Here is a 14,604-nt window from a genome sequence, read left to right on the forward strand (position 1 = left end):
TGTTCGCGAAACTTGCCTCGCCTGCTTCCCATTCCTAGCGTTTGGCTTGGTTCGCCATTTTCATTGCATGCATTCCATTTGGCTAAAGCTCCTCGTATTTGCCCAGACGTGTTGCTAGCGCTGTTGAGGAAGCGCACTCGCACACGGCCGTTGCCCAGCTCCCACTCTTGCATCATAGCCATGCAGACTGCAGCTGACATACGTGTTCATAGCCTTGCGCTGTACTTTTCCTGCAAAACAGTTCCGAGTTCACTCGCCAGACGGATGTCAATACCCCGAGCTCTCGGCTGAAAGACATCTAGACAAACATACAGCTTTGCTGAACCAATAAATACTGGTAGGATCATAATGAGCACCTTGCCACACGACCAGGCGCTGGCTCCTCCAGCAGCGTCTGAGCCAAGCTCCAGTGCTTCCTACATGCGCTGCACATCCGTGTCTTCGCCCGAGCGGCAGTCGGCAGCAGAGCTGCATGAATGCGCTCCTCAGCAACGCCGTGTGTCGTCCCCGTCGCACCGTCTTGAGGTGACAGCCGAAGCGGCGCAGACCCACGGCATCCTGCACGCTAGCGCAACAGGCAATGCTCCGCAGCCCAGCGCGACCGCTCTTATCGCCGTGTTGTCCGAAGGCACTTCCCCTGGTGAGAACTGCATAGATTATGTTCTGCTTTTTTGACGTGTGCGACTGCCGGGCAGCTCAGCCCGCAACCCCGCCCCTTCGGCTCTGCACGGCACCCACGCGCAGTTCACAAGTAGTCGGGTGGCACCAGCAGCCAGGCCCCTGGCCCAGGCGGTCCGCCCTGGTAAACCTAACCTGAAACTCCCAATCCTTGTATTCGACGTGTTGCTTACAGAGATATGCCCTTACGTAACGGTGCTGATGGACGCCGACGAGACGGGGCCCCTGCCGGAGCAGAGCGCGCGCAGCGGCGGCGCCTTCACACCGCGCCGCAGCACCAACGGCCACAGCGGCAACGATGACGACGCCTCCACCTCCTCAGCCCACACCCAGCCCGGGACGTCCATCTCTGCACGCGCCTCCCCACCGCTGCTGCCGACCAGCCCCGGCTATGGCTTTGACGGCGCCGGCGGCTCCCTGTATGGCTGCCTGCTGCAGCGCCTGGCGCCGCTGTCGCCGTCGCTGGCGGCCCTGGCACCGGCCCACTGGGGCGACGTGGATGCGGTGGTGCAGGCCCTAGCCGCCGACCTGCAGGGCGGGCCTGGCGGCGCCGGTCTGGCACCAGCCGCCTCACCCACTGCCGCCGTGTCGCGGCTGCCCGTGCCGCTCATGCCGGACTCGCCGCCGCCCCCAACGCAGCAGCAGCCGGGCACGCCGGAGTCGCCGCTGCACTGTCTCGAGGCGGCCGCCGCTACTGCGATGGCTGAAAAAGCGGCGCCGCCGCCTCCGTGTGCGTCCCTGTCCCGCCAGGCCTGCGAGCTTCAGGGCCTGGCTGGTGACCTGGTGGCGGTGCTGCGCCAGGCCGGCGACGACATCCGCCGGCTGCGTGCCAGGCGGCCGCGCCGGCCGCTGCTGCTGTTGCCGCGCACAGCCGCCCTGCTGGCGTCGTCAGCCGGGCGCAGCGGAGGCGATGGAGACGCCGCGCCCGGTGAGCGTCGGCGGGCGCTCAGCCGTAGCTGCAGCACTCGACACGGCGGCGGCAGGACCAGCGCCTCGCCCGCACGCGCGCCGCTGCGGCGGGCGGTCAGCGGCAGGACAAGGGAGTGGGGTGGAGGAGGCTTTGGTGGCCAGGGCGGCGCCGGCACGGGCACTCAGGCGCCGCGGCGTGAGCAGCTGCTGCTGCGCACGAGTTCGCGCGGCGCCTCGGTTCGCTGGGCCGCGTCGGCCGCGCCGCAGGCTCCGGCCGCCGCGCTGGCGCCGTCGCTCATGAGCATCACGTCTGAGATGGCGCCGGTATCACAGCCCGCGATTGTGGTGGCGCGCAGTCGGGACGGCTCGCTGCGGCCTGCCAGAACCACGAGTAAGGACGGCGCCGCGGCCTGCACGGCGGCGACTGGGGTCAGCCGCATCCCGCGGCCACAGGGAGTAGTGGCCCAGATCAGTGCCCCTAGCGGCGGCGCCAAGGGTGCCATGTCCGAAGCAGCCGCGGCGCTGGCGGCGGCAGCAGCGGCCGCGGCGGCGGTGCAGACGCACGTGCAGTCGCTGCGGGACCGGCGGCGGGAGACGCATGGCGAAGACCCGGCCTTTGCAATGGCGCGGCTGGTGGGTAGATGGTGTTCACCACTCTTTGTGCACTGCGTGGGTGCCTGAGAGAGGCGGCGCATGCGTTGTGACGGTTGGTGCTTCTGCTTGCCGAACTTAACTCTCTGAGCTGCTCGCGCCTGCAACGCCCCGCCCCCTGCAGGAGTATCAACGCAGCTGCCGTGCCGCCCAGGAGGAAGCCGCTAGCCGCCGGGCGGCTCAGCTGCTGCTGGCGCCAGGACCAGCCGCAGTCGCTGCCGCCGCGGACCGCTCAGGGCCGCCCAGGGCTCCGCCTGCCGGCATGAGGATGTCGGCATCCTCTGTCGCGTCTCAGCCCCTGACCTCCGCGCTCCTCCTGGCATCTGCGGCCGCCGCGGAGCGTGGGTCAGGGGCCCAGGGCCCGGCCGCATGCGCCACGAATGAGGGCGAGCACATGGAGAATACGGTGTGCGCCGCTGGCGCTGGCACTGATGGCAGCAGTCAGGCGAGCACAGCAGCTGGCGTTGCGCCGGGGCCGCGTCCACCCCGGGCTGCCGTCATGTCTCGCTGCAGCTCCTCGCACTCCCTGGCCAGCGTCGCCAGCGGCATGAGCGCCATCAGCGGCGTCAGCGCCGCCGCCAGCGCCTTCAGCGCCGCCAGCTCGGCGGCTGCGCGCTGTGGTTACGGCCACGCCGGACATGGCGGCCGGGTGTGCGCGGCGTGCAGCCGCCGCGCCGCCGCAGCCGCCGCGGCGGCGGCGGAGGGTGGCGGCTCGGGGTGCGGAGGAGGCGGTGGCGGAGGCGATGGCATGGGAGCAAGCAGCGTGTGGGGCGGCGAGGGGCAGCGGGCGCAGCAGCGGCAGCAGGAGCGGGCGGTTGACGTGGCGGTAGAGCGTCTGAGCGGCGTGTTTGAGGCAAACCAGGTGAGGGCAGGGGAAGGACAAAGGGAGCTCCGTGCCTTAGCCCCTCCAGTAGGTCCAAAGGGCTTGAACGCGCCTTGGACAGCATGCGGCGGGTTTTGGTGACAGGACAGGGCTCTCGGCGTGAGGCCCCGTCTATACCTTGTCAATGCTCTCCCTCCTCTCCTGCTGCCGGTTGTCGCTGCCAGGTGTCGCTGGGTCTGACCAAGGTGGCGGCCTTCACCTACGCCGCGGGCGCCAAGCGCTACCGGCTGCAGCTGCTGCCGGACGGGCGTCTGGCGGTGCGGCGCGGCGGCGGCTGGGAGGAGCTGACGGCGGCGCTGGCGCGGAGCCCGAGGCTGGCGGCGGCGGGGATAACCGGGGCTGCGGTAGCCGCCGCGGCTGCCAGCGGGGCTAGTGCGGGTGCGGCCGTGGGTGCGGCCCACGGTTAACCCTGGGTAACGCGGAGACACCCACGCCGGCGTGGAAACTTGAAAGGATGCAGCGGGCTGCAGTATAGAACGTGTATGAAGGTTGCATAATGCTCGTATGTGAGGCTTGCAAGCTAAGGAGCGAGTGCTGCACGCGGTTTTGTTCGCGGCGATGCGTAGTCTTCAGCAGGCAATGGCCGCGACTTCCTAACCGGTAACGCCGCTTTGCCCATTCCATATTTTCCTACTACATTTGTGAGCTGAGGGTCAGCGACTTAAACAAAGCCTAGTAATGATTGAGTAACGTAATTGCAGCGGTTGGTCGCCGATGCCCTAAGCTCGCAGACTTGCCATAATTGCAGCTGTGAGCCGCGACGTTGGGTAAGCACAAATTTCCATACAGCCAAGTACACTGCATAGGACACGTGAACATACTGTAAATGGTCCCACGCGGCGCTGTCGGGGGCGTTCTGCTTGCCATTCTGGCAACGCAGCTCCTTTCCTCCAAGGCGACGACCATCACCGGTGTGTGTGGATTGTAACTGGATCACAATGTATTGTGCTCCGGTGCCAGGGCTCTATGAGCAGCGGCTTTGGCGTCAGTCGGGCCATTTCACGCGCGACGCCTTCAAACAAGCGTGGCCAATGACATGGCCGATTTCCCAAAGCAGGCTAACTCTTAATGTCGCAAACTTCTTTGACCCAACGTCGCAGGCGTCGGCATGATCCGGTACATGGAGGGCGCTCCAGCCGAGGTGCGACACCCGCCCCCTCTTCGCCGCCGTCCCCCTCCCACACGCGGCCGGCAGCAGCCGCCCCCGGGCTCAGGCGGCGCGGTGCTGGACACAGTCACCACCCCGCCGCAGCTGCAGCTGGTGTGCCCCCAGATTACTGACAACGTGACCGGGTACCCCATGGACGACCCTTATTGTGATGTGCCACGTGTGGTTCTGGCGCAAGGCGAAGCTGCAGAACAGATGCGGGTGAGCGACTGAGCACGGGCCCGGCAGTGGCTGACAGTAACATTAGCAGCAGGTGACTGGCGTGTCACAGGTGCCTGCAGGGTGGGTCACGTTTGGTCTTAATGGGGAATACGGTAATCAGAGAACGTGCAGGGGGGTGGATTGACACGCCAGCTCCTGATCCGCCCTCTTACTTGCGACTGTTAGTGCTGACGGCTCTACTTTTGTCCCTGTTACCCCTGCAGAATGAGAATGGTTTGTCATCAGGGGACATCACGGATGTGACTCTCGACGTTTCAGCGAACGGATCCTTCACGGTCACCAGCCTCAAGACTGTGAAGTTGGGTTCCCAAAAGGGCGGCTGCAAATGCATCTACTCGGTGAGTTCTCCCACAATCTAAACGGGGGCAGGGAGGTGTAGCCGGTCATGCCGCAAGTGTCTACATGGTACCATTATCATGTGGATGGGTTGTGGGGGGTGCTCGGATTGCCTCTGCTCTTGGATCCCGGCATGTGTAACAGTCAAATGGGGACATGGGGCCGAAGTATTGTGTTTCCGCTTGTCCCCCAAGCATCAGCTCGTCTGTCTGGCCCGCCGTACCAAGTGCCTGGCGCCCACTTGCGCTCTAACTATGATGGTGCTGGACGGTGTGTTTGTCCTCATGGTAAATGTGTCCGCAGGGCACGCCAGCTGACGACCGGTGAGCTGCATGGCCGGGTTCCCTGATATGACTGATGAGTGATGACAGCGGACGCCCATGCATGTCAACCCTGCTGCCCCCACGCACACATGTGCACATGCAGGGTCGTGATGTACCTGCTGGACTTCTCCAGCTGCCAGGGATACGGCATGGCTGCGCCCGCCGCCCTGACGCCCGAGGTGATAAGGCACAAGTTGCCTTGCCTACCGCGCAGCTGTATGCACGTATGCGAACACGGCTTGCGCGTGTGAGATAGGGTATGACTGTGTGAGCTACGTCACCTGACTGCCCACCTCTGTGCGCAGGTTGCATGGAGGCTGCTGTCGCAGGATGGCTCAAGTGCACCTGGCAGCAGCTTCAAGGTCTGTGACCATGTGCCGTAAAGGAGGGGCTAACATATTTTGTTGTACGTGGTTACAAGGTGGTGAGCACGGCGTGCATTCCTGTCCTTATAGATACCGAGGCCCGGGCCGGGGGGGGGACTTATAATAACGCCTGCACAGCGTTTATATATGCAGCTAGTTTGGTCCCCGAGTTGGTGACCGAGGTGCTTTTGCTCCTGTGCTCCCATATGGGATCGACTGACCTCCCTAGCTGGGTCCGTCTTCTGCATAACCGCCTGCATCCCTCCTGAAAAGCCAATCCCGCCTGATCCCGCTACCCGCACGCAACAGGTCGTAGGCCGCACACCGCAGAAGCACATGCTCCTCATCTTCAACTTCATTTGCGATACATTACGGGCAAATCCTCTCCTCCCTAATTCGACACTTGACACAGCGAGAAGAACCATGTTGACCACGTTGACCAGCAGGATGGATGTCTGATATGCAAATGATTGTGCCCGTGCTTGCCGCCTGCAGGCTTACCAGGAGACCTGTTCCTACGGACGACGACTGCTGAACCCCGATAATGTAGTTGTGGTTGGCCCCGTGCCGGTGCCCTGCACTGGCGCCCTCGCCCACTTCCGGCCACGCGCGGACCTTGTGGGAATCAGCCCCGCCGCCGCCAACGCCCTCCGCATGAACAGCACGCACACGGGCTGGTGGGACCTGTCGCGATCCTGCACGCCTGCTGAGATGAGCGCAGTCGAGCGTGCCGCTGAGGCTTTCGCGCAGCAGGTGCATGTCTGTGTGTACGTGTGTGTGTGTGTGCATGTGTGTTTGTGTGTGCATATGTGTGTGTATATGTGTGCGCGCGTGTCTCAGGAAAGCACAGCTGGAAAGGGCATGTGGCTCGACAACCAAGATGGCTTTTCCCCTCTTAATTGCAAGTGCCGTCCGTTCGGCCCACCGTAATCCTTCGTCTGCGGCCTACATGCGCACTGCATGCAGATTGTGGCCAAGGACCCCAACACCGCGGACGGCAGGAAGCTTCAGGCCATTCTGCAGTGGAGGGAGCGCCGGCGGAACATCTACGTTTTGCCCCCTGGCAGCAGCTGCGCCCACTCCTGGCCGGCCATTGCCGAGTCCTTGTGCACCAGTGCCACATGCGGCGTGTGAGTATGCCAAGTGCTACGTACTGTTTGTCTTTCTGGGTCCCCTCGTTCATTCCTGCTGTCGCCGTGTGTCGGCCGAAACCCCCTCATCAGTCATTACAGACCACTCCGCCCCCTGGCCCTTGCACTACTCCGCGCAGGTTCGTAGATTCCAGCACCTTGCTTCCCAACGCCGCAGCCCCGCGCCCGCCCCACATCCTGATGCATGAGATGCTGCACGTGCTGGGGCTGACCCATGCGGGCCGCGGGTGAGTGTGCGCGGCTGCTGGCGTTGCGGTTGGATGAGAGACTGAGAGTGGGCATCGGCAGACGTACATGCTTGCTGGTGAACAATGGTAACTAGGCACGTGCTGCCATTTCGCGTGCCGGTCCTATCCCCTTCCCGTTTACCAGGCTTAAGGAAGCGGGTGATCCGACTGACATCATGGGCACCTTCGGCGGTGCCGGCAGGGGCCTGCTGTGCCCCAACGCCCCCAACATGTACCGCATCGGCTGGGCCAAGCACATCAACGAGCCCGGCGTCGCGCCCTTCCAGATGACCGCTACCGGCGCGTGGGGCAACCTCACCGCTGCCAACTTCACCACCAACAACTGGATCAAGGGCCTGGTCATCCCTGCCCAGGGCACCCGCGATGACAACATGATCGTGGTCAACGTGGGCGCTCAGAGCACCCAGTACGGAGCAGATACGGCTACCGGCGCTCAGGCCTACTACTTCTCCTACCGCATTAAGAACACCACCGCCGGCGGCTACGACTCTGGCCTGACCACAGACTTCCACAAGAAGGTGGTGGTCCATGCCTTCAATGGCATCCAGTCGGAGCGCGTGTTTGGCTTCAAGCCCAGCCTGCTGGACTGGGGCCCGAACTTCCAATCCAAGTCGGAAGCAGTATTCCAGAACGACGATGGCACCCTTCGGGATGTCACGGCGGACACCTGGACTTCACCCTTCCTGGCGGTTACCAACGGTCTGGGCGGTGGCGTGAGGCTGGTGGTGCAGAGCACCTCTGACACGCAGGCCGTCGTGGACATTTGCCGTATCACTGAGAACGGCAAGGAGCTGTCGTGCGACGATGGCATTGACAACGATTGCGACGGCTTGCAAGATAATGAGGATCCCGACTGCCAGTGAAGGCATGCCGCCACCAATTACCGTAGTGTGCATGCTGCCGGACTGTCACCCCGGTTTCCTTCAGTTTGAGCAGCAGGGTCCTAGCTTGGTAAGTCGAGCAGGTAGTGGCTGAGAGTTCACTTGGTACTTGCTTCTGTCCTGGCGGAGTAGTCTAGGCAGAGCAGATTGCCCTGGTGCTAGACGGCATACGGGTGACAGCAGGTAATGACCGAGATGATCCGGGGTGATGGTGGGAAGCCCATGGGAGTATCCCGGGCACGCCCTGCCTGCAACTCCGGAACTCGAGGGTGCCGGTTACGCATAGTGGGTCTTGATATACACTTATACAGCAGTAAAAGCTTGCTACTATATGGTATGGGCAACGATTGCAATGGCAAAGTGGACAACAGCAACTCAGACTGCATATAGGTGATGTCCAGCTGCATGTATACCCACCCCTCGAGGTATTCGGGTTGGTCGTGTTCATCAAGTTCAGTTGCTTGTTGCTGTTGGTAGAGGTTTACAAGTTGTTATGCATGGGTACTCAAGGAGGCGAGCAAGCAGGGTGTGGGAGGCAGGAACACTCATACGGTAGTTTGAAGCATGCGTGCTGACGCAACGCGCTCAGTCAGTGTGCACTGGGCCATTCCGCTCCACTACTAGGCTTCACCCAAGGCTCCACCTCCCCTCCCTCGCCGCATAGCGCAAGGGCCCACCCTTTCGCGCACATACGATGGTGAAGGTGAAGTGCGAGGTGCACTCATACCTGCAAGGCACGGTGCGGGCACGCGGTAGTATCGTAAAGACAAGGGGTGTCAGCTTTGTACAGCTGGAAAATGGGCTGAGCCCCTAGAGCAAGGGATGTGACGATGGGTACCGGCGACATGAACAGCACCCTTGCAAGCCCAGCGGGACTGGCAAAGGGGCATACCAAAGGCACCGCCACGCCCTGTCCACGCCACTCCACACATGAGTCCGTGATACCTCATTCCAAATCCCTCACAAGCACCACAAACGGCTAGTGGGGCTCGGGCGCGTGATCCGGGGCCGCGACATAATTAAGGCGGGATCGGCACGCATGGTTCGGCTGTTGCACAAGATTTCGACATTCTTGCCCCAAGACGCTTGTCGTCGACATGTTTTGATACATGGATGTAAGATATTCAGGGCCCGAGAGCTATACTCGCGGACTGAAGAAAGTCAAGATGTCCATGGACTCGCGAGGTCGCTTCTCACTCCGGCCGAGTTTTCCCTGCCGCCTATTTTTCTACAATAGGGAATAGCAATTAATAATACGTGGCGCTCGCGGTTTGTGCCAGTATGGTACTTTTTGTCGACGCAGGCAGGCAGGCACGGACAGGGGCAATCCTGGGGGGCTTCGCCCCCCCCCTGGATCGCTTCGCTCGGGGGGCTCAGCCCAAAAAAGCGGTGCAAGGGGTGTTGGGGACAAGCTGCAGGACACAGACTGACACAGGCAGCCAGGGATAGAAGCAGCATGCGGTGGAGCACACGAGGACTCAAGGGTGGCATTCACAGTGTATAGGGCATTCAGGAGTGAGGGTATTCAGGACTGCTCCCTGGCTGGCGACGAGGGCCGCCAGGGGACGTGACACCAAAGAAAGCCGAATCTCTACAGACTGTTGAGTCCGCCGAACCGGAGATGTCACACGCTGCCACCGGAGTGCCAAACGGGCGGTCTCGATTGGTTCATACATGTTTCAAATCCGATCGCGCTAGCCCTACACAGCATGAGCTTTTCACAAAGGTGAGCGTACAAGCATCTTCTCCCTACCTCCGCGACCTGCGCCAAGGGCTTCTCCGCTTGGCGACATCAGGACAAAACTGAAGTCATTGACTCAAGGCAGGGAGTCATCCCCGGGCTGATCGACGAGCACAACGGGTCCAGCGCCCGCCCTTCTTGTGCCCATGCCGCTGAGTGAGTATTTAGCCCTCAGCGGGTGCATACCTGGATTTCCATAACGTGGCGTCTTTGCCCCCTCACCGAGACACAGACAATCCTTCCAGGTAGGAACTAAGCCAGCTTGCTACGCTGCAAAACGAAATGTATTCCCACTTCAAGTGTCTCGCCAGCTTCCTATCTCCCTTCTAGTGCACCAGGGTAGCTGCTAAGACACGGCCACAGTACTCTGAGTAGCACCCCTGCTGCCACGCTCGCAGGTTCGGTGCCCCGCGCGAGAACGCCATGTCGCTGGCGACGCGGCGCTTCGGCGCCGCAGCGGCACTTCTAGTCGCCGCATGCGTGCTATGCACAGCTCCTGCGTGGGCTCAGAATGAGACTACTGGTGAGCGGACGCACCAGTAATGGCGAATAGATATCACTTGCCTGCAATGGCACAGACCTCTAGGGCATACGGACAGTTCAGCTTGTAGCATGGCAGCTACTGCGTTACAGGAAGGGGATCCCTGGCGCGACCTGGTCTCACTCTCCCTGTGTGACTCCCAACGGCGATCCCTGCGCTTGCGAACGGGTTGCTATGCCTTTCTTGCGTAACCTGGGTTGTCGTGGGTCCTACATGCACTGAGGTGCTTCGGTTTGCTCGCTCGGGCACTGGTTCGTGCACTTGACTTGACGGAGCTAGCTGCACGCAGACGGACTGGTTCGCGGTCATGAACATGCGTCGACCTGCGTGCCGTGCCATACCCTAACAATCAGCATGTTGCTTATGTATCACTTGATGCTGCAGGCACCGGCATGGTCAAGACGAAGAGCGCCTTCCGTTGGATTCGCCCACCTCCCGCCCGCCCGCCTCCCTTCCGCCGGCCTCCGCCTGCGCAGACCCCATATGTGCATAAGGTCGAGTACACAGAGCTGCAGATCCTGTGCCCCCAGACCATCGACTCGGTGACTGGGTACCCCATGGACGACCCGAGATGCAACGTGCCCCGTGCCACCGTTGCTGCTGGCGAGGAGGCGCTGACCATTCGTGTGAGTCGGGAAGCCTGCAGATCGTGTGCTCTGTAGCCATTGGACGGGCGTGTTTCGCTGTCTTTCCGACCACTGGCTGGGCGGCTAAGATTGCCGGTCAACCTGTTTGGTCTTACAGAACGAGTTCGAGCTACTGAATGGTGACGTGCTCAACGTGACCCTTGAGGAGGTGGACACGCCCGAGAACCCCAGCCGCCGCCGCCTTCTGTCCATCATTCGCGAGGAGCAGCGCACGGGCCGCGTCCTGCTGGCCACCAGCGCGGAGCTCCCGACCCCCACGTTCAGGTTGAAGAGCCTGAAGAGCATCCTTAAGGGTTCCCAGAAGGAGGTGAGGCTTTTGATTGCAGTGGCTACGTGAGGGATGCACCGGTCCGTGCCTGCGAGTATGCATGGTGTCCAGATATCCAGACATATGTGCTTCCCTTGCCACCGACAGATTTACGCCGGCAAGCCCATTGACCTGCGCACGATTGTGTACATCATGGACTTTAGCAGCTGCAAGCTGTCCGGCTGGTCGGCCCCCGCCACCCTGACCCCCGAGGTGCGTTCCAAGCAGCAGCGGCTGTGAGCACGGTATGACGGTATGAGGTCGTGAGGCACACGGCATCCCTGCAACCTTATGACCAAAGTGTCAGAACTACCCAAAACGCGCTCTTGACGCATAAAATCAAGAACGCTCCAATGTTTCTGCACCCCACAGAAAGTCACGTCGGACATGCTGCGCGGCGCCAGTGCCCCCACCAATAACCTGGCTAACTACTATGGGGCCTGCTCGTACGAGAAGACCCTGTTCAATCCCGACAACTTCTTGGTGCTGGGCCCGGTGCCCGTGCCCTGCATTGGTGGCGTCACGCCGCCGCCCCGTCCTCCGCGCCCGCCGCGGCCGCCTCCGCGCGCCGGCTCCACCATTTCGTCCCTGTCGCGCCGTAACGACACCTACGACGACTGGTGGGATCTGTCCAAGTACTGCACTGCCTCGGAGCAGCAGGCTTGGGAGCGCGCCGCTGAGGCCTACGCCCAGGCGGTGAGTCGCATGGGCGGCGGGTTGCACCAGGGCGCGGGTGTTCGATTTCAGCTGGCAAGCGATCTTATCTTAAGTGGCCCCAAACGCGTGTCGCTTGCAGATTGTCGCTCAGGACCCCAACAGCGCGACCGGCAAGAAGCTCCAGGGCATCCTGCAGTGGAGGGAGCGCCGGCGGAACATCTACATCCTGCCGCCCGGCGTCAAGTGCTCCTGGTCGGGCTACGCCGACGTGACCTGCACGTCGGCCACCTGCAGCGCCTACGTGCGCGGCTACTCGGACACCAACGCCATGCAGGTCATCATGCACGAGGCGATGCACAACTACGGCCTCGAGCACGCCGGCCGGTGAGCACAGCAGCCCCGCAGGGTGTGGGAGTTCGATGATGTGTATGCGACTTGGAAAAGGGACAGACTTTTAGGGGAAAGGCTTACCAGAAGGGGTGCACCGCACCATGCTCTATGGTGGCAAGCGGCCTGGGCCTTGGGCTCGTCAAGCACAAGTGACAAGCTGACCTTTCGTACACGTCCGTTGCCCCTGTCGCAGCGGCACACTGGAGTACGGTGACGCCACCGACGTCATGGGCGACTTCAACAAGGCCGGCAAGGGCCTGCTGTGCCCCAACGCCCCCAACATGTACCGCATCGGCTGGGCCAAGCCCATCAACGAGCCCGGCGTCGCGCCCTTCCAGAATGCGACCGGCGCGTGGGGCAACCTCACAGCCGCCAACTTCACCACCGACCCCTGGATCAGGGGCCTGGTCATCCCCGCCCAGGGCACCCGCGATGACAACATGATCGTGGTCAACGTGGGCGCTCAGAGCACCCGGGACGGGGCAATGAAGGCTACCGGCGCTCAGGCCTACTACTTCTCCTACCGCATTAAGAACACCACCGCTGGCGGCTACGACTCTGGCCTGACCTTAGACTTCCATAAGAAGGTGCTGGTCCACGCCTACAACGGCATCCAGTCGGAGCGCGTGTTTGGCTTCAAGTCCAACCTGTTGGACTGGGGCCCGAACTTCCAATCCAGGAGCAACACCTGGACTTCACCCTTCCTGGCGTATAACAACGGTCTTGGTGGTGGCGTGAGGCTGGTGGTGCAGAGCACTTCTGACACGCAGGCCGTCGTGGACATCTGCCGCATCAGTGAGAACGGCAAGGAGCTGTCGTGCGACGATGGTATTGACAACGACTGTGACGGCTTGCAGGATAATGAGGATCCCGACTGCCAGTAAAGCCGTGCCCCAGACTCCCTGACTAGTGCGCATGCTGCTGCAGTAGTGTCTAGTTCATAAGACTAGTGGTTTTTGATATGGTCGTCATGCATTTCCTGTGCATGAGGGAGATGCAATTGCTTTGTGCAAGTCAACCCTATGTCTGATACAACTGACGGCGGTCCTGTGCAAGCTGCGGTTGGCGTGACTGTTGTGTAGAGGTGGCCGGGTCCATCCAACTCACGCCCATGGGTGGTCAGTTGTGACTGTTGCGGTGTTGCTGTTGATTTTGGTACATAGACTAAACAGGCTGCAAGGTCTTTCGTTCGTCTGGCTCGTAATATGGCGCGAACGCCCTTCAGCAGGGATTGCCTGTGTTTCTTATTCATTTGTGATCCGTCCATGCGCAACTGGCGGGATTTCCCTTGATATGGTTGTAACACCTATGGAACATGGTAGCCTGCCTCATGCATGGTGGGGACCCGCCCGTGCGCTTTTGTGCCAGCACCGTTCAGCCTCTTGGCGGCCGGGGGATTTTTGGGTTGGGGTACTTGTTGGGCACACCGGCACACGGTGGCACTGGTGGCATCACTGGCACCGTGCACAGAACGTGAATGAACCGCAACCCTCCTGCCTTGGCGTACGGGTGGGGGGCGCTATGACAGCTGGGAGCTCCTGCACATCACTCACGGTCTCATCCTCCACTGCGCCTTGGCCTTCGGGCCTTGGCCTTGTGGCTGGAGGCAGGCTCGGCGGCCATAGTTGGTGAGTGAGTCAACTGAAGCTGGGGGGAAACTAACCCAACTTCTCTCAGTCCGTTGATTGGGACTCGTCCTTCTCTAGTCTTGGCGCAGCACCTTTGCGGTTTACTGGCCTGCACGCGGCCAGGCGTGCCAGCTGGTGCCGTACCGGAAAGATAAGGGCAGCCATGTTGACGACTTGACAGTTGGCGTGTGTGATGGGACAGTGGTAAGGCAGGTTGGTAAAGTCCCGTAGGGCGCAGCTAATTCCCATACCCAACAAATGGCAAGCGATTGGCAGAGGCAGGGCAAGAGTGCGCGGCTGGTCTAACGCCGGAGTTACTGTACCGACGAGTTGGCGTGACGTGCCAATAGGCCGCGCTAGGCCTGCCTACTTGTGCCGTTTAGTGCCGTGCCGGAAAGGGTAGCGCGGAGCCTGTTTGGCCAATCGCCCAGGGGTTGACAGGGGCAGCATTGTGCCCCGATCTTGCGAGTAGTCAGCGGCGCAACGCTGCGCTAGCTGCAGATCAGAGGTGCAGAGGCTGAGCCCTGCCCGGAGGATGCGCATGCGGGCACAGGCGTCAGTGGCGCTGACTCCGACCTGAAAAAGGAACTGATCCACTAGTCTAGTTCTATATGTTCTGAGCTTTGTATTGTCTTACGCGTCAAGCAGGCACCTCCAGGCCCGTATTATTAGGGCTGTCAGAGCACCTGCTGGCAGCAGATCTGGTGGAAGTCATATGGCGGTCGCAGCAGTACCATTATGTTTTTGGGCAAGCGCCAGAGCAACAGACGAACTGGCCCGGTTGGGCTTAATTGCGGCTTAATTGCGCACGGAGGACCTTTTTTTCAAGCGGGGCTGAGCTTCGCTTTTTAAAAGCTTTCAGTCGACGGAAGCGGGTG

At 61.5% G+C, this 14,604-nt stretch overlaps 3 protein-coding genes across 3 annotated transcripts; all 3 read left to right on the forward strand.

The window, feature by feature from the left end:
- Nucleotides 1–91: 91 nt before the first annotated feature.
- CHLRE_17g718450v5 (uncharacterized protein) lies at nucleotides 92–3,843 on the forward strand. Its single transcript, XM_043072212.1, has 4 exons — nucleotides 92–640; nucleotides 854–2,220; nucleotides 2,363–3,100; nucleotides 3,286–3,843. Exons 1-4 carry the CDS (start codon nucleotides 349–351, stop codon nucleotides 3,526–3,528), a joined length of 2,640 nt encoding a protein of 879 aa, XP_042914671.1. The 5' UTR covers nucleotides 92–348; the 3' UTR covers nucleotides 3,529–3,843.
- A 48-nt stretch (nucleotides 3,844–3,891) lies between these two features.
- On the forward strand, nucleotides 3,892–8,713 carry CHLRE_17g718468v5 (uncharacterized protein). Its single transcript, XM_043072213.1, has 10 exons — nucleotides 3,892–4,032; nucleotides 4,222–4,490; nucleotides 4,715–4,849; nucleotides 5,151–5,170; nucleotides 5,274–5,349; nucleotides 5,476–5,532; nucleotides 6,031–6,288; nucleotides 6,502–6,665; nucleotides 6,806–6,913; nucleotides 7,059–8,713. The coding sequence occupies exons 1-10, from the start codon at nucleotides 3,948–3,950 to the stop codon at nucleotides 7,795–7,797; spliced, it is 1,911 nt and encodes a 636-aa protein (XP_042914672.1). The 5' UTR covers nucleotides 3,892–3,947; the 3' UTR covers nucleotides 7,798–8,713.
- Nucleotides 8,714–8,911: 198 nt separating this feature from the next.
- Nucleotides 8,912–14,583, forward strand: CHLRE_17g718500v5 (uncharacterized protein). Its single transcript, XM_043072214.1, has 9 exons — nucleotides 8,912–9,118; nucleotides 9,732–9,801; nucleotides 9,955–10,079; nucleotides 10,482–10,723; nucleotides 10,842–11,051; nucleotides 11,160–11,264; nucleotides 11,424–11,747; nucleotides 11,848–12,092; nucleotides 12,292–14,583. The coding sequence occupies exons 1-9, from the start codon at nucleotides 9,097–9,099 to the stop codon at nucleotides 12,980–12,982; spliced, it is 2,034 nt and encodes a 677-aa protein (XP_042914673.1). The 5' UTR covers nucleotides 8,912–9,096; the 3' UTR covers nucleotides 12,983–14,583.
- The last annotated feature ends 21 nt before the right edge of the window (nucleotides 14,584–14,604 follow it).

Source organism: Chlamydomonas reinhardtii, chromosome 17, assembly GCF_000002595.2.
Source record: "Chlamydomonas reinhardtii strain CC-503 cw92 mt+ chromosome 17, whole genome shotgun sequence".
NCBI lineage: Eukaryota > Viridiplantae > Chlorophyta > Chlorophyceae > Chlamydomonadales > Chlamydomonadaceae > Chlamydomonas > Chlamydomonas reinhardtii.

Bases quoted from the DNA above. Each gene is read 5' to 3' on its own strand.
- CHLRE_17g718450v5 (XM_043072212.1), top strand. From the start codon at position 349: ATGAGCACCTTGCCACACGACCAGGCGCTGGCTCCTCCAGCAGCGTCT. The intron at 641-853 runs GTGAGAACTGCA...TGTTGCTTACAG, and splicing joins GTCCGAAGGCACTTCCCCTG to AGATATGCCCTTACGTAACG. The intron at 3,101-3,285 runs GTGAGGGCAGGG...TGTCGCTGCCAG, and splicing joins GCGTGTTTGAGGCAAACCAG to GTGTCGCTGGGTCTGACCAA.
- CHLRE_17g718468v5 (XM_043072213.1), top strand. From the start codon at position 3,948: ATGGTCCCACGCGGCGCTGTCGGGGGCGTTCTGCTTGCCATTCTGGCA. The intron at 4,491-4,714 runs GTGAGCGACTGA...TTACCCCTGCAG, and splicing joins AAGCTGCAGAACAGATGCGG to AATGAGAATGGTTTGTCATC. The intron at 6,914-7,058 runs GTGAGTGTGCGC...CCCGTTTACCAG, and splicing joins CTGACCCATGCGGGCCGCGG to GCTTAAGGAAGCGGGTGATC.
- CHLRE_17g718500v5 (XM_043072214.1), top strand. From the start codon at position 9,097: ATGGTACTTTTTGTCGACGCAG. The intron at 10,080-10,481 runs GTGAGCGGACGC...TTGATGCTGCAG, and splicing joins GGCTCAGAATGAGACTACTG to GCACCGGCATGGTCAAGACG. The intron at 11,265-11,423 runs GTGCGTTCCAAG...TGCACCCCACAG, and splicing joins CCGCCACCCTGACCCCCGAG to AAAGTCACGTCGGACATGCT.